We start from the raw sequence: 23,008 nt of genomic DNA on the forward strand, positions 1-23,008 counted from the left end.
TGACTGAAGCCGACGTGAAAGTGAGACTTTTCCTGTACCAAGTGAGAGTGACTTCCTCGGTGTACCGAGAAATCATGTCCGACATGAATGGTGGAAAAGTGGTCACTTACCCCACGGTGAGAGGTGAAATTCGCACCTATTCTCACGCCACTGACAATCGCCACTTTGAGTGCAGATCTCCTTTCCACAACCAGGTGCCTAATCGGTTGGTGGTGGTGTTGATGAAACAAACAGCCTTCAATGGAACTGTGACGGTCAATCCGTTCACTTTTGGAAAATTCAATATCTCTTCCATCAAACAATCGGTGAGAGGTGGAGAGTACCCCTACGAGACATTGGAGCTCCAACACGATGGGGACAGTAAAGATCAGAGAGGCTACTGCAGATTCCTCCAAGCCTCAGGAGCTTTGTGTCGGGGAAAAGGAAACATGGTCAGAAAAGAGGACTGGGGGCACGGCAAGAGATGCAACTTGTTTGTATTTGATAACACGGCCAACGGATGTTTGGACAGTCCAGTGTTGAACTCCAAGCAGGAAGGTGAGCTGCGTCTGGTGATCGATTTTGGAGCTAATCCAGGAGCAAACCTGACCATCTTGTTGTACGGCGAATTCGAGAACTTGCTGGAGATCAACGAGAACCGAGTGGTGACCTACGACGTGTACCAGTGAACATAAATGGAGAAAGTAGCCCTGAATAATCTACAATTGGATCATTTGGCCCGAGCGCATCCGACACTGTCGGGTCTTTTACGGTACGGTACTCTGCGATCGGCTTCCCAAGACACTGCCTCAGGAAGGACCGACCGCATACATCGTGAACACGGACCCTCACGATAAACGGGCATGCATTGGATCGCTTTGTGGGCCGACAAGGACAAGTGCGAGATCCTGGACAGTTACGGTCTCCAGTTGGAGGTGTACGGAACCACCGAACCGCTCCGAGAATGGTTGGACCGTCATTTCAAGTACCAGATTTTCAACGGCCAGAGTTTGCAGTCACTCTTCAGTCAAAGTTGCGGCGACTACGCCTTGATGTTCCTGATCGACCGAGCCGAAGGTCGTGACATGGACGGGTTTTTGAATCGTTTTAAGAGAAACGACTTTGTAGAGAACGATCATAAAGTAGGACAGATGTTAAAACGTTTGGTCGTGGACGAGTTGATCTGGCGCAAGATTTGTAAAACCCCGTGTCACCAGGACACGCGAGGTTCCTCTAGAGGAGTGCGTCATTTGTTAAAGTAAGCTGGTTTGAATAAAAAAAAGATGTTGCGTGGTGAAGTCCGATGGTTCCCTCGATTCCTAAAACTGTGTCGAGACAAGTATCTCGACTTGTCCTCGAATCATCCCATCGTAGGGTCCTGGAACTCATTGCGACAGTTATCGGCGAGTCCGATTCATACTTGAAAAGGATATAGCCTATCCGACATTTTTTCTACCTGCAACCGCAAGCCAGAATGCAAACAGACGCTTACCGATAAGTACTTCCGACATCACTTTGCGAGTTAGTCTGAAACATGGAACGACGCAAAGCCTTTCGATTTCACACTCCGTCGAGTCTGCTGATAGCGGGTCCCTTGGGCTGCGGCAAGACGGTGTTCACCACCAAACTTCTCTTGGAGAACGGCGACTCTTTCCAAGAACCCCCCAAGAGTATTCATTACTGTTACGGATCGTGGCAAGACGGCTTCGACGAGCTCAAGAAGGGAGGGGTCAAGTTTCACGAAGGTATCCCGGAGAGCGAACAGTTACCCCGATGGTTCCCACGAGGGGGTGTCTTGGTCCCGGACGACCTGATGGACGAGGGCGGTAACGACAAGCGCGTCTTGGATCTCTTCACCAAACATTCTCATCACCGAAACATCACGGTGATTTCACGGAAAATTCGCCAAGACCATTTCCCGCAACGCCCATTACATCGTGGCCTTCAAGAACCCTCGGGATCAGTTGGGGATACGAAATCTATTACTGCAATCGTTTCCCACGCGATGGCCGGAGGTGTTGGACACGTTTCGAAAGGTCACCGATCGCCCTTACGGCTATATGCTATTGGATCTTCATCCAGCCAGTCTGGACGATCAACGGGTCCTCAGCCGTGTGTTAAAAGACGAAGGATTCGTACGATGCCATCAGTTCGCGCTACCACCATGTTGAGGAGTGAAGCCGAGTGGTTCCCTAGGTTTATTCTCCGTTGCATAGCCATGCTACGTCGTATGTATTCCTTTCAGGAGGATTACGAGACGGTGAAACAAATCTGTCTCTGTTCGAGTTATCGTCAAGTGCGGTCCATCCTAAAAGCCTATAACGACGAGGATTTCGAGAATTTGATTCATACCCAAGAGATGTTGGCCAAGAAAGCATGTTGAGGAGCTAGTCGTCTTGGTTTCCGTTGTTCATTCGCCTATGTGAAAATTTATTACGTGATGAATCCCAATGGAATGGACTACGATCCATCGTGAAAGCATATACCGGTGAAGGTTTCGGGAGTTTGGTTCATACCCAAGAAGAAAGTAGCAAGAGATGGCATCAGGCGGTGATTATAGAGCTCTTTCACGATCTCCAACCGTGGGTGTAGGCAGAAGCCCAAGGATGCCGCCACCATCACCCGTGGCAGTGGCTGCAGGTCCCACGATCGGGGTAGGTACAGCCAGCAAGGGCGCAGCACGCACCAACGTCACTATGGGAGTGGGTACGACACCTTTGGTCAAACAACCGGGTCGAGGAGACCGTAGTCTCAACCAAGCCCAGTGCAGCAAAAACTGCAAGAGATGTCGCGACAACAACAGCAAACGGTGGCGAGTCGTCGCATTGCCGGTATCACGACCACCAACACGATTACAACCAACTATAAAAATGGACAACGTTCTACCGTGACAAGCAATTCGATCAGTGTACGTAACTGAGAAGATGAGGACCATCATAAGAAGACGTCGTCAGAGAAAGAGACAGCAACGAGGAGAAGGTTTCCTTGACATCATATCACCTGTTCAACGTGGTGGAGATTTTGTGAGTGCCTTGTCTACACTAGCTCCCATCGGTAAAGGGGCCGTGTTGGGGTTGGTCAAGGCTTTGGGCAAACGTGCCGCGAAAACCGGAATCCGAGCTGGCACTGGGGCTGCCATGGGTGCCGCCGGGGCAGGCGTTGGCTACGGGGTCCGAAAACTGGTGAAAAAACGCAAGAAACGACGATAAGAAGATCTACCTGATGGCGAGACTACTCAATCAAGATGTTGAGGAGTGAAGACAAGTGGTTACCCTACTTCTTGCATCTATAAAAAGGACAGGTGATCACCTTCGTGCATCATTACGCCATGTACGGAAGACGAAGAACGTTGAAAAGAAGGAGGAGGGGACAGAAAGGGGGTATTTTACCCTTGGCGGCTCTCATACCCGCTCCGATAGCCGGTGGCAAAGCCGTGGCGTTGGGTGCCGCCTCCGGGGCCGCTAGTCTTGGAGCCAAGAAAGCTCTCGAAGCTGCCACGCGCAAAAGGCGAAGACGATAAAAGGATCGTGATTAGCGGAATCATAATCACTCGACATCATGCAATCTCGGAGAAGAAGAAAGAGACAGAAAAGAGGTATTTTACCCTTGGCGGCCATCATACTCGCTCTGATAGCCGGTGGCAAAGCCGTGGCGTTGGGTGCCGCCTCCGGGGCCGCTGGTCTTGGAGCCAAGAAAGCTCTCGAAGCTGCCACGCGCAAAAGGCGAAGACGATAAAAGGATCGTGATTAGCGGAATCATAATCACTCGACATCATGCAATCTCGGAGAAGAAGAAAGAGACAGAAAAGAGGTATTTTACCCTTGGCGGCCATCATACCCGCTCTGATAGCCGGTGGCAAAGCCGTGACGTTGGCGCCGCGTCGGGTGCCGCCAGTTACGGTGCCAAGAAAGTTCTCGAAGTCGCCACGCGTAAAAAGGTAAAGAGGAAACCACTAACACATCAACAGAGACAAACGATACCGGCCCGACAACGACGAACTGCGCAAAGAATTCAAAGTGCTGTCACTCGACACCTAAGAAAGCCATAAAAGAAAGAGGATGAATAGAATAACCCTCATTCGTTACCATGCAATCTCGGAGAAGAAGAAGGAGACAGAAAGGGGGTAGTCTGGATAGTTTGCTGAGAGCAGCGGGTTTGGGTACTATGGCGGGACCACTCGGTTTCTTGGACAAACAGTTACAAAAGAATAGGGGAAAAGTCGAAAGACTCATACGTAAGATACCCTATCAAACCACTTTTCCGCGTCGAAGGAAACGATAAAAAGAGGGTGACAATCCACTCGGACGCAGACGATGAAGCGGTTACGGCGACAATGTCATTTCTTGGAAAGCGTTCTGAAAGAAGCCAATCGACGTAAACGTCAAGAATTGTTGCAACACGCCAACAAAGATCAGATCAATGCTGTCAGCGAGATGGTTCTCAATTTGCTGAAAAGGAAGATCCCCATCGACGCAGTGACTTATGGGAAACTGAAAGGCATAAAAACGTATTGCTAGAATTGAGTAAACGCAAAAATTCCCTCAAGCGTCGAAGGCAACATCTCCTGCAGCAGAAAGGAAGCGGATTCTGGAGCGGGTTACGCGGTTGTTTTCGAGCATGTCGTCTACGGTAAAAGGACGCGACAAAGACGGTTACCTGCTCGAGGTTATCGACGTGGTACCCAATTTCCCACCCCGCCCAAAAGAAGAAGAGTCCGACACCATCCCCAAACTCGTCCAGTTGTTACAAGACGCCAATCGACGCCAAGCCCAACGGAAAGATTCATCCGAGTACTGGAATCGTAGGTACCACGCCCTGTATCAAGAGCATATGGCTTTAAAATACGGTGACTTTTGTGAAACCTGTCAAACGAAACGAGATACCACTCAACCCGGTGGGTGCATAGAGCTGTGCACGGAGTGCGGTCAAGGCAAGGAAACCGTCCAAAGTCTTCAACTGAAGCTGGAAAAGAAAGAGGAAGCCATACGATACTGGCAAGACTGTTACGAGACGGCCTTGAGACAAGTGTCCGATTTCCCCGATACGACCTTGAGTCAGGGATGGACGAAGTCATGATGGTACCCGTTCAAGAATTCAATCGATTGCAAGATTATTACAAGGGTCAGATTACCCAGAGTGCCTTGTTGAACAAAGCGGGTCGTTTGGCCGCCGAAGAACATCTCATCTTGAAAGACAGTCGTATCCCCGACAGCATGGCCGTCAAGATGACCAAACCCATTGCCAGTGAAGAAACTAAACTGGTGAAACGTATACGGACAGGCACACGCGGTCCTATCTCGTACCAAGGCACGACACAACCCGAAGGCATGGCCGACGCACCCATCGAAAATCTGTTGAAACAGATCATCGAGGGAGTCAACAAACAACCGGCAGCCCCCGTTGTCATCAAACAAGAGCCACTTTCCACGTCAGGTCTGAAAAAGGAGCTGAAAACTCCCAAACCCTCCACGTCATGTCTTAAAAAGCCGCTGAAAACCCCCAAACCTCCCATTCCACCCAAACCATCCACCAGTAAAAAGGAGAGTGAAAAAAAAGCACCATTATCTGCAGGAACAAAAAAGATACTGAGTTCACTCGGTATTGACTACGACGACTACGGTGGTTACAGTCCCAAAGGCAAGGCAAAAAAGTACAAAAAGGCTAAGCCGACAGAGGCGGAAAAGTTACAAGAAGGGTGGGAAGATTTTGAAGTCTCGGAGACGGGGACTAGGCTATGACAGTGAATAAAAAGAAAAAAGCAGCCCCACTTGGGAGAGGAAGAAGTACCCGACGTCAACGAGGCTAAGGGATCGACATCCAGAAATGGTTGAGCAAGACTGGGATCGAGTTTCATTGGCCCGGTTATCAGTACATGGGACCTGGGACCAAATTGAAGAAACGTTTAGCGCGAGGAGACCCAGGGATCAATCGTCTGGACCATCTGGCCAAACAACACGACATTGACTATTCCAGGGCCAAGAACTTACAGGACAAATGGAAAGCCGACGCCAAGATGATCAAAGGCATGGATAATTTGCCCGGACGTAAAACCATGACAGAACGCATTGTTAAGAGAATCATGCCAGCCAAGAAACGTTGGAAGTTGTAAAAGTTTTTTATTTGAAAAGCAATCATTAAACTTGTTGAGAATAAAAAAGGTCTGGTTATTTTTTCATAACTCACACATCATACCGCCGTGATACAAAGTATCCGAGACAGTGGATGTCACCATCAGTCTTTCTATCGTTATTTGGTCCCCGCAGGCCGTGGAAGACACGAATAACAACCTAAACCTAAGTCTGGTGATGAAAAAGTACAGTCTATATGGGGTGTTGAAATAAAACATTCTATACACCTCCATACGTACATGATCGTACGCGATCACGTCGAAGGGCATAAACACGGTGCTGCGAATGTAAAGGGGGCTTTGACCCTCCGTGGTTCGCACAAAGTCCTCCAACTCCCGATAGTAACGGAACCACACCACGGGTGAAATGGGATAACTCAAGTGAACCCACGAACGCGTTAAGGAATTGTGCGTCTCAAAGGGTGTTCCCGTGTCTCTGAACCGCCAGATGTCATGCTGAATTCTCATTCGTTCAACCATCACTGTGTGAAAAAATAAAAAAATCGTCAGGTCCATAGACTGTCCTCATGGTAAAGCGACGGACCGCCCGCAAAAGATAATAGGCAGAAATGTTGAATGCCAACGTCTCTTCGTCCTTCCTCCTGTCTAAAGCAGAGTCTGAACCGTTGCATTCGTTGCATCAGGTTATATGTCGCATAAGGCGTGTTGAATATGAAAAGCCTGTAAAAAACAGCCCTGATCTCTCGGGTCGGTTCCACGGGGAGTTGCACGCAGCCATGCACATACATGTTTCGATTCGGAAACAGAATGACGAGATTATCGAGCATGACATAATAATGTTGCCACATGTCAGGGTCCACGTCATACGGCAAGGCATTCCACAAATACTATCCCTCGTAACGTGTGCGCAAAGGTCTATTCTCACTACGGTATTGCTCTAACTTCTGGTTCATACCCGCTAGGCTATTCGTACCTGTAGGTAACGCGAACGGGTCGTCATCGTCTTCCTCGTCGAGTTCCTCATCGGTTTCCAGCACGATCTCTGGCAGTTCCGAGTTGATCACGCGTCGGCAGTTGCCGCAGGTTCGTACTCGCCTCGACATCTCCTGGTAGCAACGTCGATGGATGAACACGCCGCAGCACAAAGTGCGTTGACATCCCATCAAGGAATCGATGTTGATATCTCTCTGACAAATGAAACAGACCTGTTTAAGAGGCGGTTCTTCTGGTGCCAGGCCTCGAAGGCGGCGACTGCGTCTAGGTTGAGTCGCCATGACAAACAACTAACCACGCACGCCTTCGCTTTTTATGCTAATCAAGTCAACCAATCACAGCCCCAGACGTGTGCCACCTAAGTAGACTTTGAGTTCAAGCGCGCGCTAAACCACGTCAGCCAGATTTATCATTTTTTTGCGGAGTCTTACTAAAAGTCGTTTTACTTACCACGCACGCTGATCGTGGCCGAACTGAATCGCCCTATGGACCTATACGAAGCAGTAAGTACTGATAGTTTAACGCGTTGCAAAGTCACTTCGTAGCCATTTTGTTTGACTGAAATCTGGTCGCACTTTTTTCATAGAGTTACTGGGATTGGCCACCCGCAGAAATACAAGATTACGTGATTTCCCTAGCCGTTTCGCAACATGCCATAGATACGAAAATGAAGAAACTATTGGACAAACTTCATGAAGAAATTGTGGATTATGCAAGATTAAAGAAAGCCTGGGGATATGGTCACATAGAATTAATAACGATAAAAAGTAATTTTATCGTTTATTTACGGCCATTATGTTACTGCCCGTAACGAGAAAAAGAAAATGTATTTAGGGTACAACTTTAAAGAGGCCTTGAATAATGTAGACGAGAAACAAATCGTTCTCCGCTGACATATGATTGGATGTGTTATTAACCAATAAAAAACATTTGTGTTTGACTTCATACAAATCAACCTGACCTTGGTACGCAGAAATCAGCCTGACCTTGGCGCGCGCGCGAGCTCTATCCCGCATATCAACCACGTCAGCCAGTTTATTATTTTTTTTGCGGAGTCTTACTAAAAGTCGTTTTGCTTACCACGCGCGCTGATCATGGCCGAACTGAATCGCCCTATGGACCTATACGAAGCAGTGAGTACTGATAGTTTAACGTGTTGCAAAGTCACTTCGTAGCCATTTTGTTTGACTGAAATCTGGTCGCACTTTTTCATAGAGTTACTGGGATTGGCCACCCGCAGAAATACAAGATTACGTGCTTTCCCTAGCCGTGTCGCAACATATCATTGACCGCAGAGGAAACACATTGTTAAGAAGGCTTCTCAAAGAGATGTTATTTCACGCCAAACTGCTAAGAGCCTGGAGACATGGTCGCATAGGAATAACATATTCCTCTTACTATATGACGGACTACGGACCGTACATATTGCGTCCTCCGAAGATCCACGGATATTATTATTATTATGACGCCGTCCGCAAAGCGAAAACATTTCTAGGGTGCAACTTTAAAGAGGCCCTGAGTAATGCAAATGATTATCTGGATACAAGGATTTCATGATGTATGCTTGGATGTGTTATTAGCCAATAAACATTTGTGTTTGACTTCATACAACTCAACCTGATATAGGTGTGTCTCAAATGTATTTGGTATGTTTCGCAATGCGGAGATTGTGCTAGTTGTAGCTGTCATGGATCCTCTCACGGTTGTGGCTGTTTGAGATCTCGTGGTTGGTGTCCGTGTTGCGACATTTTGTAGTCGTTTTGATGACTGTGGTTGTTCGGGCTCTTGTGGGTGTTTTGGTTCTTTGGGAGGTTGCAGCCGTTGTGGCCCCTCTGGTTGTTTTGGGCCTTCGAGAGGTTGTGGCTGTTGTAACCCTTGTGAGTGTTTGGGCCTATGGTAGGTTAGAGCCATTGTTGTCTTTTTGGGTGTTTTTGGCCTTTCAGACGTTGTGGCCCTTGTTGGTGTTTTGGACCTTTGGGAGGTTGTGGCCTTTGTGGCCTTAGTGGCCTTGGTCCTTTGGGAGGTTGTGGCCGTTCTGGGCTAAAGCTGTTTTGGCCATTGCGTTGGTTAGATGGGTGTGGCTGTTGCGTCTGTTGTGAATCCAGCGGCCAGCGATATAGAACCACTTTTTGGACTGATTACAGCATTTCAAGTACAAATCGGGTTACTGTAGATTTGAATGATCACTAACAACACTTTGTGTCTGTTTTTTAGGCTCCGCTTAAATTTGCAGCAGATTTGATCGACTTCCTTGACTCAGAGGCGCAGGTTGGTAACATTACAAGAAATAGCAATTTTAACATTTTTTCGCCCAAGGACAAGCAGTTTTAAAATATGATAAATAGTGATATTAGTCATTGATGCGATCTACTTTGTTACCTGCCTTGAATAATGATGAGATTTTAACCTTTCAGTCTTGTGTATTTGTTTCATTCCCAGTACCTTCATTCATTGATGGCCCTCACTGCCACAGAGCTGGACTTGAAGAAAAACCAGAAAAGACTGGATGCTAGCGTCATGGCTCTGGAAGCGCTTAGAAACGTCATCAAAAACAACTCAGGTATAAACTGCGCAAGCGTTACGTTGACGTGTCACGCCGTGTGTTGCTTGGGAGACGATTGTGTGACAGGCCAAAAGTGTGTTTGTAGTTGTTTTGCCTGTTTAATGCATTGTGGCGAGTGTCAGAGCAATAGCAGCAAAATATGGATGATACTCATCAGATCACAAAACTCAACTTTCCTCACGAAACTGACCTTCCCCAAAACCTCAACCTCAACAAACCTTTCCTTTTTCCCCTTGCTTAATATGTATCGTCCGCTGCTATTTTCAGATGACTGGGACAATGAACTTGCGTTTTCACAAATTCCTTCATGTCTCCGATTCGATATGACAGATGTGTCTACCTTGAATTCATTTATTTCAGTCATTTATTGCTGTGAACTGATGCCCCTGTTAAAGGGGCTCAGTCATGGTATTTTGAGTTATTTTGGCCACATACAAAATTACCTTTGAATGGTAGGAAACCTGAAAATAACAGTTTTGTAAGAAAGAAAAACACCAAAGAGATAATGATAAACCATAACGGAACAAGGATGGCTAAGGATGGAGAAGATTAACACGGATTACAAATGACGAATTTGAAAAATTGAAGCTAATCTTTTCAATATGCGCAAACCGTGACTGAGCTCCTTTAAAATAGCCATTGTCGTTATCTCCCTGGTAATTAACCCATTTTACGTCATGAAAATCTAATTTCTGTGACTTGTCTCTCTGTTGACAGGCACTGAAGCTCAGTGTATAGGACATTTTAAGCTGATTTTCTCCTTACTAAGGATGACTAAAGCAACAAAACTTCAGAAGTTTGCTCTTGAGGTAAGACGAAGTGCTTCGAACAATGTCTGGATTAACCTCTTAAAGTTCAATCTCAACATAAATTTTCTCCCCAATTGTCTTTGTACACTCCTTATAGTTTTAGTTGGGAGAGGTTTGTGGTGTATCAACCCTTGTCAGCGTAAAAATAAATTTCTTAGTCTATAGTACTAGTACGGAGAATCTTTAATGTGTCACGATCAGCTCCTCTCGCTGGTTCTCATTCATTTCTTATGTTACTAAACATCAACACAGTTTTTCTTTGGGTGTTCAATTTCTTTATTGTCATCACTTGTCTTCTTAACAGTGTATTGATAATGTAAGGGGAAATGACTCTTATCACTGTATTGCAGGTCATCTCAAGCACGACAGCAAACAAGAACTGTGTAACGAGTATAGCTGACTCTGACATCCTCGGCTTTTTGTTCCTAACACTACACACGCTTCCATCAGGTGGGTCGTCTACAGTACCCCTTACCCTCCCCACCACAGGATCCGTTTTTGCGTCTCTGTTACGTCTTTTCCACTCTAACCCGAGAGATTTTGATTATGCTGTTGCCTACCTGCCTTCAGTTTTGTATTTTTTCGATGAGGTTTTCTGGTTATCTTGTCTGTCCTTCAGTTTTGAGCATGAGTAATCTCAAACTACACAAAACATAAGAAGTGAAAAACATTTGTATACAGGAAAAATTGATACTTCCATTAACTTGTAATCCTGGGTTAGCGTTAACCGGCTTTCGAACAACTCGGCTCTGGCATGTTAAGAGAAAGTTTCAAATCATGTGCTTGTTTCTTTCCCAGAAAAGTGCAAAAATAGTTCTCATTCATAACCTTTGTGGTATTGTTTTTCGTGACAGATCGTCTGTTGGCAGTTGATACAATGCACGCACTTTGTTCCAACACTAAAATCGTCAAGGAAACGATGCATAAAGGTAAATACCACAAACTAAAACGTCAATGTTGACGGGGATTAGCATATTACTTACGTCACGAATTTTATTTAAGGCAACAGGGAGGGGGTGGTGGTGACGCAGTGGTCTGCTATGTTAGACTTCAGAGCGAGTGGTTAGACTCTGCTTAGAGTCGTAGTATTGTGCGCTTGGACAAGGCTCTTTGCTCCTAACCTAGAAGTATAAACCAGTTAGGGCAACTTGTCAAAATGCCGATATCCCATCAAAGGGAGTGGTAGGTTGGGGTGGGATGGGTGTGGCAATACCGTCTCTTATCCTCTTTATGCTGAAGAAACAGCTTTGCGCAAAAATTCAGTAGAGTGACTGTTTGGAGGCTAATCGTAACCCTGCTCGTCGCTTCTTCGATTTCTTGGACCCGAGACAGATTCTAACCTGGTGTATTTTTCAGGCGGTCTGATCTATCTTCTGGACCTTTATGCAAATGGCACAAACCCAGTGGTCCGCGAGAGATCAGCCGAGCTGTTTTCCAAGATGATGTCAGATAAGCTCATTGGACCCAAAGTGAAGATCGTGTTGTCCAAATTTTTGCCAGCCATCTTTATGGACGCTATGAGAGACAACGCTTCAGCAAGCGTGCATATGTTTGAAGGTGAGGCAAGTCGTTCGCCAAGCTATATTAGAACGTCAGGGACGTTACACGGCCTTGTCACGCTATTTTGTTTTGGAAAGATTACTTGACGAACTAAAACATGTGTCAGGGTTGCCACAGCTCAGGAGATGGTCAGGGGAAAAAATTATTCAAGGTCAAGAAGAAGTAAGGGAATTTTATTTTGAGTCAGGGAGAATTGACATTTTGAAGAAAAGTCGGGGAGATTTGAAAGAATTTTAACATGACTCTGCTGATTTAATACCATTGAAGGCTGGAAGAAATATTCAGTGTGATCTCAACGATGTTTCTCCTCAATCAAGAAATTGTTTTGAAAACTTGCCAGTCTCGATGAATGGGTGGAAAGGAAGGCTGTTAGGGGAGGCTAGAAACTCTTCTGTCTGTGACATTTTGTATTTATTTGCTCAGGGAAATATTATTTTTATCAGGGAAAACTCAGGGATTTTGAAAAGTTATGTCTGTGGCAATCATGTGTGTGGCTAATAGGTTATGTATGTGGTGTCTATACCGGATCTGTTTTTGATTTGTTTGTTTGTTTTTTTCGGTATAGCAAACCAGGAGAATCCTGAACTGATATGGAACACTGAAGCCAGAGAAAAAATCTGCACAGTGGTGAAACAGCTTAAAGACAAGTGAGTTTATTAATGCTAGTCCATGTTCCATGATTCTTAGTGTTTGGAAATGTGGTCAAACACAGTCTTTCGTGTCTGATATACTGATTAAAGTCAGTTGGTTAATGCCCTTAAAAAGTCGAATAATTGTTGCTGTTAATATTTCGTTATGTAAACCTGCGGCCAGTGCCGTCTTAAGCGAAGATGATCATGACGAAACTAGTTGTCTCCGGTCTTAGATGTGCATCTCTTGTACAGACACCATTTTGAACCGCCATCTTCCCCTCAACATGTCATTACGTTTAGAATTACGTCCTGACTAGCAGTAAAGATTGCGTTACGTGAGTAGGCCAAGAAGCTGCTGTTACACAGGAAAATGTGCTGATCGCGTTTCTTTTTCCTGTCGTTATAGGCATTACCAGGTGCAGAAAGACAGCCCAGACATTCAATGGAAGGTAAGACATTATTTCGTGACTTCCCTGTCCTCTTTTGTGAAAATATTTAGTAGGCAGGTGAAATTTAAATACTTTGAAGGAGGTTTGTAGAAAAAGAGATGTGTACTTAAAAACAGGTGGAGAAATTCGTCTGGCAAAGAGTGCATTTAATGATATTTGTACTCTAAGAGAATTTGGAAAACAAACAGCCTTTGTTATTGAGAAATTGATGTGAAACGTGTTGTGTTTTTGTTTTCAGCTTCCTGAAGACTTTGAAGTTATGTTTGACGAAGCTGCTGGGGAAATAACAATTGGTGGAATTTATCTTCGGCTCTTTATTCAGCAGCCAGCTTGGGTATGTTCTTAAAAAAGAAAAAGAAAAAAACAACAAAGAAAAAAAAAAAGTTTCTTTAAACGGCGTTGGTTTTGTTATAGTTGTTGCAAAAGTGAGGCTAAGGTTTTCTCAGAGCCGAACCCATTAAGCCAATCAGAACTCAAAGCAAACAAAAAAAAACATAACTCGTCAAAAGAGCGGGAAAACACGTAATCAGGGTTAAGCGCGGGAAAACATATAACCAGTGCCAAGCGCTAGAAAGCTCGTAACTGATGGCGAGGGAGAAAAAGCAATTTGAGAAAAGAGGGGGAAAGGTCGCATGAACGAAATTTGCAACACCAGTTATTACGGTGGCAAAACGTACAAATAGCTAGCCGTAACTTGGAGGAAAATGTGGGGAAAAAATGCTTGATAGAAATCGTGGTCAGTGCAGATTTTGCATCCGAGTGGACTAGAACGGAAGATTCTGGCCAAGGTCAATAAACCATTGACTTTGAAGTCATTATATAGCTCAGTAAAGCTACAGTAAAACAAAACTCAATAGTATAGCTTTGAAAGTGGGTTCTTTTTATTTTGTCTTCTCAGGTTCTTCGGAAGCCGAAGGAGTTCCTTATAGCTTTGCTACAGAAGTTTGTTGAACTGCTAACAAAATCCTCCTCTGATGTAAGTTTTGTTTTATTTTTAAGGGGTTTACGCTTTGATACTTGTTTGTTATACTGTCATTTTCGTTTTCCACTTTTTGGTACTTTTCTGAAACCTCTCAGACCAGGCTGCTGCTTTACCTGTTTTACCTGTTTAGTACGTGTGTTTTATATTGTCATTTCCGTTTTCTACTTTCTTGCTACTTTTCTCAAACCCGTTTCAGGGCGAGACTCTCGAGACTGTCACCCAGGCCACACTCTGTCTTTTTACGGCACAACCGCAGCTAGCAGACCAGGTACGTGGAAAACGACGAATTAGAAGTGGTATTGGGAATTTTCGTCTATAACCACATTCTAAACAACTTATTTTTTTCCGATTCAACCCTCAAGCAAGCATGCGCCATGTTGAAATATCGTGAACAAAACTGCTCAGTGTACGGGGCTGGGGTGGGGAACGTGTCTGCTTGCTCTTGCCTAGTCTCCTGGATGGCAACTCAAGAAAAACTTTAAGTGACTTCTCAGAAATAACACGATCTCGGGCAGGGCTAGAGGTTTGAAACGGTAGTCTTGGCTAGATCAACTTTTATTTTCTCCAGATGTAATCACCACTTAATTGAGTATACAGACGTGAGAATTAAGGAATTGGTCACCAGTTAGCAGAACGTTTGTGTTCACATTGCGGCATAAAGCGAATGTTAAGAGTATCTGTGCTCTATTCCCAGGTCCCAGGCCTAGGCCACATTCCAAATTTAGTAAAAGAGCATGGGTTCTACAAACAATGCAGTCGTGAAATCCGCTGTGCAAGTGGTTCACTTGCTCTCGGCTAACGAGGTAAGACACACCATTAGGGGATGGAGTTTAATCCAGACCTCACAAAGGAAATTTAGTTATGCAACGATATTTTAAAACAACGTCGCTTTTTTGCGATGTACATAATTGCATGCAGGGAACGTCACATTTCACCCATGTAGAAATAAACTGAGGCCCCATCCACATTGCCGGAGAAATTTAAAACGCAGCTTTATTTGTAAATGGATATGTAAGACTAAAAGATTCATATATATCACGAACCACGAACGTAGAAAATGTAGTGTAAATTTTTTCGATGCGTCGAGTCAAGGTTGTTTGTGTCCGCGTCACTTGAAAAAGCGTAATTTGGCCCTTTTCAAGAGAGAAATATTGTCAGTATTCTGAAAAAAGTTTACCTTGAAAAAGCTATGTTGTATTAAATAGTCAAATCAGATTATTGAAAGAGCGATTAATTTTTAAAAAGGGGATGTCATCTGTGGAAAAATAAGAAAGCCATTTAAATTACATTTTTGCATTTCTTATATAGTGGAACTAAGATTTTGATTTATTCGTTGTATGATTTCTCTCGCTCGGAAACGGCCCTTTTCAGATCTGTGTTCGAAGCATGGCGCAGGTCAGCGACTGTATCAGTCACATGATCAAGGGAATGGAAGCGAGGCCAGATGTCGTGGGTGTGGCATGTGAAGCACTTCACAGAATGTTTGACAAGAATCACACAGAGCTTGTAGCACAGGTAAATAAGAAGTGATATTTACCTTGAATTGTGTAGTAAACCTCGAGACTAACATGTTTGATGATTAATCCTCTTTCCGTTTGTGCTGTGTATGTGGTTTTGACTTTTAAGTTTTTGGATGAAACCCTAGTGTGGGCATTAAATGAAAGTTATTGAGCAGTACTTTCATGTGGTGCTGTTTACTATGCTGTACAAGGTGGTACTAACTTTAAAGTTTCTGGATGAAACCCTAGCGTGTGACCATTCAAATGAAAGCTATTGAGCAGTACTTTCATCTGGCACTGTGTATTATGCTGTACAAGGTGGTTCTAACTTTAAAGTCTGTGGGTGAAACCCTGGTGTGTGACCATTCAAATGAAATGAGCAGTACTTTCATCTGGTACTGTTTATTATGCTGTACAAGGATGAAACCCTAGTGTGGGACTATTCAACTGAAAGCTATTGAGTTATACTTTTATCTGATACTGTTTATCATACCGCACGACGCTCTTCTAACTTTTGAGTTTGTGGGCGAAGCCTTACTGTGCCACCACCGAAATGAAAGCTATTGAGCTGTACGTTTATGATATACTGTGTATTATTAGAAGATTTGTTTACATCACCCTTTTGTGTGACTATTCAAGAGATCTTAACTTCCTTCCTTTTATCTCTTTAGGCTCTTTCGTTCGAATTAGTTCAGTACCTTCTGAACCTCCTAAACGGAGCTCTAAAAACTGTGGAAAACCCCGCCGCAACCAAAGCACAAATAGTCAAGGCTGTGTTTCGTTTTGTGTTTCGTTTTGTGTTCCATTTATACAGTTCGTCTTCTTTTCCTTTAGGTATTCCGTTTAGCGTTTTTCTGCTGTGCCTCCTTGTCTTTTCTGTGCGTTCCTTGGGTTTGCCTCACCAGGGCCGTAGCCAAAACAAAAAATTATGACTGAGGCAAAGTCCATGGTTTAATTCTTTTCCTTGGCATTTACCAGTGTTTCAATTTCCCCTTTCAACAGAGAAACAACAAAAACGAGAAAAAAAAATGACTGAGGCAAGTGCCTTGGTTTGCCTCATACTGACTAGTCTACGGAACTGCTTACATCACCCTTCCGTTTAACAAGAGGTTCCCCGATCGAGGATAGTCTAAGTTACATTGTACTGCATTCCTTAAAACCAGAGAGCTTTCAGTTTGTTGTCACCTGTGGAAACTGATTGTTTAAGAGCTGGCTCGAAGTTCGTCAAAAATACTCCGCCACGCGTAGTATTTTCAACTCTCTCCTTGGTGTTTTGAAATGTGGTCAAGCACGGTCTTTCTTGCTTGATAGTATTCCATCACGTTCAAGAATTCAACTAGCGGAGAAGTTTTACTTAGCTCTCAGCCACTGGAAACAAGTTCTGACTGGTCCTTCCGTTCAGTGTCGTTATGAAACACCAACACCTGCGACAAGAATTTACTTCAAGCAAACCTTGCAAGTACGTGCTTCGGAGAAGATGGTTTTGACGTCTTGCCAAAGCATGAACTGTACTCAAAACCAATGTGTTTTGTGCAGCGGTAACTTGGTCTTTTTCTTGTTCAAACGTCCTCTGTGAATCTTGATCCTCTCTTGAGCCAATCAAATCGTCTCCAAAGCGAGTTTCCCCGTGCCCAAACCCCTGTAGGCTAAGACTAGGGGCGAAAATATCACGTGACACAAACACGACATTATGGCCGAGTGAGTGTGGGGTCGAGATAACAAAGATGGCGGAAGACACGTGCAAGAGGGAACAAAGTTTTTTGAGTGTAATACTCTAGTAAACTAAACAGGCTTTTTCCCGGGGCTGTTACACACAAGAAAATGTAAACCTCTCGTTGAGAAATAACCGAAATGTTGAAGGCTTGTACGTGGAAAGACTGGACACAGAGAGGACATCAAGCGAGATAACTTGGCTGAACGAAGTTAAACAAAACCACAAGCCAAGATTGGATCAGATGAAGAGCAGAACATCACCAGATAAAGATAAGATAAGGAGTAAATGAATGGTAGTACAGGACGACAACTGAATATCTGGCACCATAGAGCAGGTATGTTTATTAATGATTTTCATGAAGTAATTAGCATGAATAATCAGTCTCTCCACTGTCAAGGTATACATGTGTAAAAAAACATTTGAAAATTACCAGTCAGTGTAAAATGAAGACTGCAGACTGCAGACCAGGAGGGGTAAAATGTGTGGTTCCAGAAAATAACCATCCTCCACCCCCCCTCCTTAGAGGGTTTTTTTCCAGATAGACCCCTCACCCCCAGGATTTTCTGTTTTGAAGGGGCTTCACGGTACTCCACCCACCCCCTAGAATTTTGGTGTTTTGTGGTTTTACGCTTTGGGCCCCACAGCTGTTGGGAGTTCCATATCCACAAATAACAAGACGCGAGTCATTTATTTTGATCTCTTAGGCACTGTAACAAAATTTAGCCACAGCTGTTCATGGTAAAGATCAAGGTTGTGAGATATATTTTTCCTAGAAATGACCGTGGAAAATACTAGACGCCCTTACAGACCTGTCCCTTTATGTCACGCTGAAGTGTTTGAACTACTGGTAACAACTTACTTAGAAAGGATGGCATACATGTAACAGCAAACCTTTTCTTCGTTCAATTGAAAGAAGTTTTCAATCACAAATCAAGGAAAGTACTCAACATTTTTAAAGGAGAGCTTAAAAGCTCTTTCAAATAAACCAGTCTAAGTTTTAATTTATGCATAGTTTAAAGAACATAAACTTTGAACGGTACATGTACACTGTACCTCGATATTACCCACATTCAGGCTTTTGGTCAAGATTTAAAAAGTGGGTGTCCCAAAAGTGCTATAGGGCCTGCTCAAATGAACAATCTATAAGGCAACATGTGAAAAATAAAGCGATTTTCTTTAATAAGAGGCCATCCACAGGATGCCTGGACACCCATCTTGCTAAAAGCCTGCCCATATTAATAACCATGAGATTTCTGTATGTTGCAGGTGTAAAATTCAAGACAAGTTTTTGTCCAAAATTGTGAACAGTGCTGTTGATCTAGCATTTTTAAGGGATCAAGACTTCAGTATTTGCCAAATATCTCTTAAATTTGTCTTTCGGCAAAGGACTACATCAATAAAGTAATACGCTTTGTTTTTATAATTTGTAAATGATAGTACATTCATTTTACGCCTTATTATTATTTTTTAACTTGTCATATGTGTCATGCGTGAAACACATTAACCATGTTTTCCAGTTCAGTCGTAACTAACAATGGAATGAAATCTTTGCTATGGCTCCAGCAATCATAGCCATCATGCTCAGCTCTGGCACCTTCAAGGTGTCCAGCTCATATTTTTTCCTACTTTTTTGAGCAGATGAATTCCTATTTTCTCCTATTTTTAAAAATGAAACCTCCTATTTTTCCTTTTTTTTTTTTTTTTTGGCTAATTAAGCATCATGTCTTGCAAAATTGAAAATGGATTAATAGCCTCTGGTGTTTCATAGGCTCGGATGTGGATTTAGCATAAAGCAATGTCATGACTTGGATGTTCTAAATTAGCAAAAATATTAGGGACAGTAACTATTTCTTTGTTCTCTGTTCCTTACTGGATTTCTGTTCATCGCTCTGATTTACTGGTTCCATATTTCTCAATGATTTTCTTTGTTATATATTGTATCGACATGTAGCTGTATCAATATGGTTCATGTGATTATGTTGAAGTCAACAGATAATATTCTGTATAAACCCATTGAAAATACGTTAATTATCCAATAATGGAAGTATAAAGCTGGATTAGTTGGTCTAAGACATTTACTTGCTACTCAGGGTTTCATGCTTCTTCACAAGCAATCATCAGGCAACTGCTAGAAAAAATGGTTACAGGGAAAGATATTTGAAAAAAAAACAGAACAATATGTAAAAAGGGTGGTACGTGGCGCATCAAGTGAGATGCTATGGCTAATAAGGTGATGATATTTTTCAGCAAAAAATTCCTAGAATGTCTACAGCAAGATATTGGCTCATTTCTGTTGTTTAGGGTTGACACTTTGGGTTTACATAAAATGAAATATTTCTCCCACAAACTCAAATTACATTTCTTTATAGTGTTCGAATAAGATCTGCTCTCCTTCATCTTATGCCATTTAATGTTGTACTCAACGTTCTGGTCCTTCAGGCTCCATATAATGCTCACTAAGCTCAGTTGCACTTCTCTATGTTTCGTTTCGAAATGAGCATCATATATGATTTCTATATCTTTGTCATTAAGTCTGATGTGTCTCTAGTTAAACTATTGAGCACTCTAATAGCTGATGAGGATTTCAACCTGCTATTTGGTTAATTATCCAATGTATGTCCTCATGCTGAACTCTTGCTCACTTGTGTGATCATATTTGAACCTGGAAGATGCTCATGTGAGGAAGTTGATGTTCATCAAATAAAAGAAAACCAAATTAAGGGTGAACTGTCTTGTTAAAGTCAAATTAAGGGTGAGCTGTTGTTTTATGTCAAGTCAAGAGGGAAGTGTCGTTTTAAAACTTCTCTTAGGATTTGTGTTTGCTATTGTGTGCTGGGTTGATGTTGAAGTTTTGAAAAGACAGCGTAGTTTCTGAACAAGGTGAAGCCTGAGTAGTTCAGTTACAGTTAAAATCAGGGAATTTGGATTGATGAATTCAGTGTAGTATCACTAGTCTTGTTTCTAGGAAAACATGATATTCAAATGTCAATTTCACAACTGATTGCCGATTGCTCTTCAATTGATTTAGATTTATAATATAAATGTTATGCAAACTGATGTTGTTATCACAATGAGAGCGACGAAGAAGAATAACTTTAAAATTCAAAATGCTTACATTATCACACTGTATGTACAAATGTATATCACTGTCAATGAACTAAAGTGGTCGATTGGGGTAGCTGATGGGGTGTAGGGAGGTTATCTTTGTCCATCAATTATGATTCTCCTATTCTTTTCCTAATTTTTTGAAGGAAAGTTCCTATTTTTTCGTATTTTTTCAATTGCAGTTTCCTATTTTCCTATTTTTCTGAACAACTATGCTGCTGGACACCCTGCACCTTTCTCAAGCTCATCAATTTGTGATGCATTTAACAGTGGATTTAACATGTTAAGCCTATATGGTAGATGTATACACTTATTCCATTGAGGTAATTTAATATTATCTAGCTTATAAATATCTTTCACTTGTTTCCTTCCATCAGGAGAAAAGAGTCCAAGTGATAATGTTCTCCCTGATCATGACCAGATACCAAGAAACACAGAATTGTTTTCAGGTATTAAGTATTTGCCCAACTTTATTCTGTATATCACAAAAACTACATTACTGCAGCCTTTAAATTAATAATTAAATATTGTGAATATTGTGAAGTTGTTGATTACAGCATTTCAAGTACAAATCGGGTTACTGTAGATTTGAATGATCACTAACAACACTTTGTGTCTGCTTTTTGGGCTCCGCTTAAATTTGCAGCAGATTTGATCGACTTCCTTGGCTCAGAGGCGCAGGTTGGTAACATTACAAGAAATAGCAATTTTAACATTTTTTCGCCCAAGGACAAGCAGTTTTAAAATATGATAAATAGTGATATTAGTCATTGATGCGATCTACTTTGTTACCTGCCTTGAATAATGATGAGATTTTAACCTTTCAGTCTTGCGTATTTGTTTCATTCCCAGTACCTTCATTCATTGATGGTCCTCACTGCCACAGAGCTGGACTTGAAGAAAAACCAGAAAAGACATGGCTCTGGAAGCGCTTAGAAACGTCATCAAAAACAACTCAGGTATAAACTGCGCAAGCGTTACGTTGACGTGTCACGCCGTGTGTTGCTTGGGAGACGATTGTGTGACAGGCCAAAAGTGTGTTTGTAGTTGTTTTGCCTGTTTAATGCATTGTGGCGAGTGTCAGAGCAATAGCAGCAAAATATGGATGATACTCATCAGATCACAAAACTCAACTTTCCTCACGAAACTGACCTTCCCCAAAACCTCAACCTCAACAAACCTTTCCTTTTTCCCCTTGCTTAATATGTATCGTCCGCTGCTATTTTCAGATGACTGGGACAATGAACTTGCGTTTTCACAAATTCCTTCATGTCTCCGATTCGATATGACAGATGTGTCTACCTTGAATTCATTTATTTCAGTCATTTATTGCTGTGAACTGATGCCCCTGTTAAAGGGGCTCAGTCATGGTATTTTGAGTTATTTTGGCCACATACAAAATTACCTTTGAATGGTAGGAAACCTGAAAATAACAGTTTTGTAAGAAAGAAAAACACCAAAGAGATAATGATAAACCATAACGGAACAAGGATGGCTAAGGATGGGTGTTCAATTTCTTTATTGTCATCACTTGTCTTCTTAACAGTGTATTGATAATGTAAGGGGAAATGACTCTTATCACTGTATTGCAGGTCATCTCAAGCACGACAGCAAACAAGAACTGTGTAACGAGTATAGCTGACTCTGACATCCTCGGCTTTTTGTTCCTAACACTACACACGCTTCCATCAGGTGGTTCGTCTACAGTACCCCTTACCCTCCCCACCACAGGATCCGTTTTTGCGTCTCTGTTACGTCTTTTCCACTCTAACCCGAGAGATTTTGATTATGCTGTTGCCTACCTGCCTTCAGTTTTGTATTTTTTCGATGAGGTTTTCTGGTTATCTTGTCTGTCCTTCAGTTTTGAGCATGAGTAATCTCAAACTACACAAAACATAAGAAGTGAAAAACATTTGTATACAGGAAAAATTGATACTTCCATTAACTTGTAATCCTGGGTTAGCGTTAACCGGCTTTCGAACAACTCGGCTCTGGCATGTTAAGAGAAAGTTTCAAATCATGTGCTTGTTTCTTTCCCAGAAAAGTGCAAAAATAGTTCTCATTCATAACCTTTGTGGTATTGTTTTTCGTGACAGATCGTCTGTTGGCAGTTGATACAATGCACGCACTTTGTTCCAACACTAAAATCGTCAAGGAAACGATGCATAAAGGTAAATACCACAAACTAAAACGTCAATGTTGACGGGGATTAGCATATTACTTACGTCACGAATTTTATTTAAGGCAACAGGGAGGGGGTGGTGGTGACGCAGTGGTCTGCTATGTTAGACTTCAGAGCGAGTGGTTAGACTCTGCTTAGAGTCGTAGTATTGTGCGCTTGGACAAGGCTCTTTGCTCCTAACCTAGAAGTATAAACCAGTTAGGGCAACTTGTCAAAATGCCGATATCCCATCAAAGGGAGTGGTAGGTTGGGGTGGGATGGGTGTGGCAATACCGTCTCTTATCCTCTTTATGCTGAAGAAACAGCTTTGCGCAAAAATTCAGTAGAGTGACTGTTTGGAGGCTAATCGTAACCCTGCTCGTCGCTTCTTCGATTTCTTGGACCCGAGACAGATTCTAACCTGGTGTATTTTTCAGGCGGTCTGATCTATCTTCTGGACCTTTATGAAAATGG

General features: G+C 42.8%; 1 protein-coding gene and 1 pseudogene across 3 annotated transcripts; both read left to right on the forward strand.

Moving 5' to 3' along the window:
* Positions 1–1,384: 1,384 nt before the first annotated feature.
* On the forward strand, positions 1,385–2,192 carry LOC149113035 (uncharacterized; annotated as a pseudogene).
* Positions 2,193–8,783: 6,591 nt separating this feature from the next.
* LOC110041611 (dnaJ homolog subfamily C member 13-like) lies at positions 8,784–17,277 on the forward strand. Of its 3 annotated transcripts, XR_016206640.1 has the most exons (14): positions 8,784–9,328; positions 9,500–9,620; positions 10,341–10,432; positions 10,783–10,882; positions 11,287–11,361; positions 11,789–11,989; positions 12,558–12,639; positions 13,031–13,073; positions 13,312–13,407; positions 13,972–14,049; positions 14,252–14,323; positions 14,750–14,858; positions 15,427–15,570; positions 16,557–17,277. XR_016206640.1 is itself a non-coding variant. In XM_089287735.1 (13 exons), the coding sequence occupies exons 2-12, from the start codon at positions 9,515–9,517 to the stop codon at positions 14,852–14,854; spliced, it is 1,050 nt and encodes a 349-aa protein (XP_089143861.1). In that variant the 5' UTR covers positions 8,784–9,328; positions 9,500–9,514; the 3' UTR covers positions 14,855–14,858; positions 15,427–15,571. The 3 variants fall into 3 exon arrangements, 1 of the variants encoding a protein (XP_089143861.1); XM_089287735.1 differs by lacking the exon at positions 16,557–17,277 and having other exon boundaries at positions 15,427–15,571; XR_016206641.1 differs by lacking the exon at positions 10,341–10,432 and having other exon boundaries at positions 8,786–9,328.
* The last annotated feature ends 5,731 nt before the right edge of the window (positions 17,278–23,008 follow it).

This window comes from Orbicella faveolata, unplaced genomic scaffold (genome assembly GCF_042242905.1).
Source record: "Orbicella faveolata isolate gen_17 unplaced genomic scaffold, um_ofav_v1 contig_15, whole genome shotgun sequence".
NCBI lineage: Eukaryota > Metazoa > Cnidaria > Anthozoa > Scleractinia > Merulinidae > Orbicella > Orbicella faveolata.

Excerpts from the sequence above, each read along its gene's own strand:
- LOC110041611 (XM_089287735.1), top strand. The coding sequence starts at position 9,515 with ATGGCCCTCACTGCCACAGAGCTGGACTTGAAGAAAAACCAGAAAAGA. Across the intron at positions 10,883-11,286 it reads ACTACACACGCTTCCATCAG|ATCGTCTGTTGGCAGTTGAT; the intron begins GTGGGTCGTCTA and ends TTTTCGTGACAG. Across the intron at positions 12,640-13,030 it reads GTGAAACAGCTTAAAGACAA|GCATTACCAGGTGCAGAAAG; the intron begins GTGAGTTTATTA and ends CTGTCGTTATAG.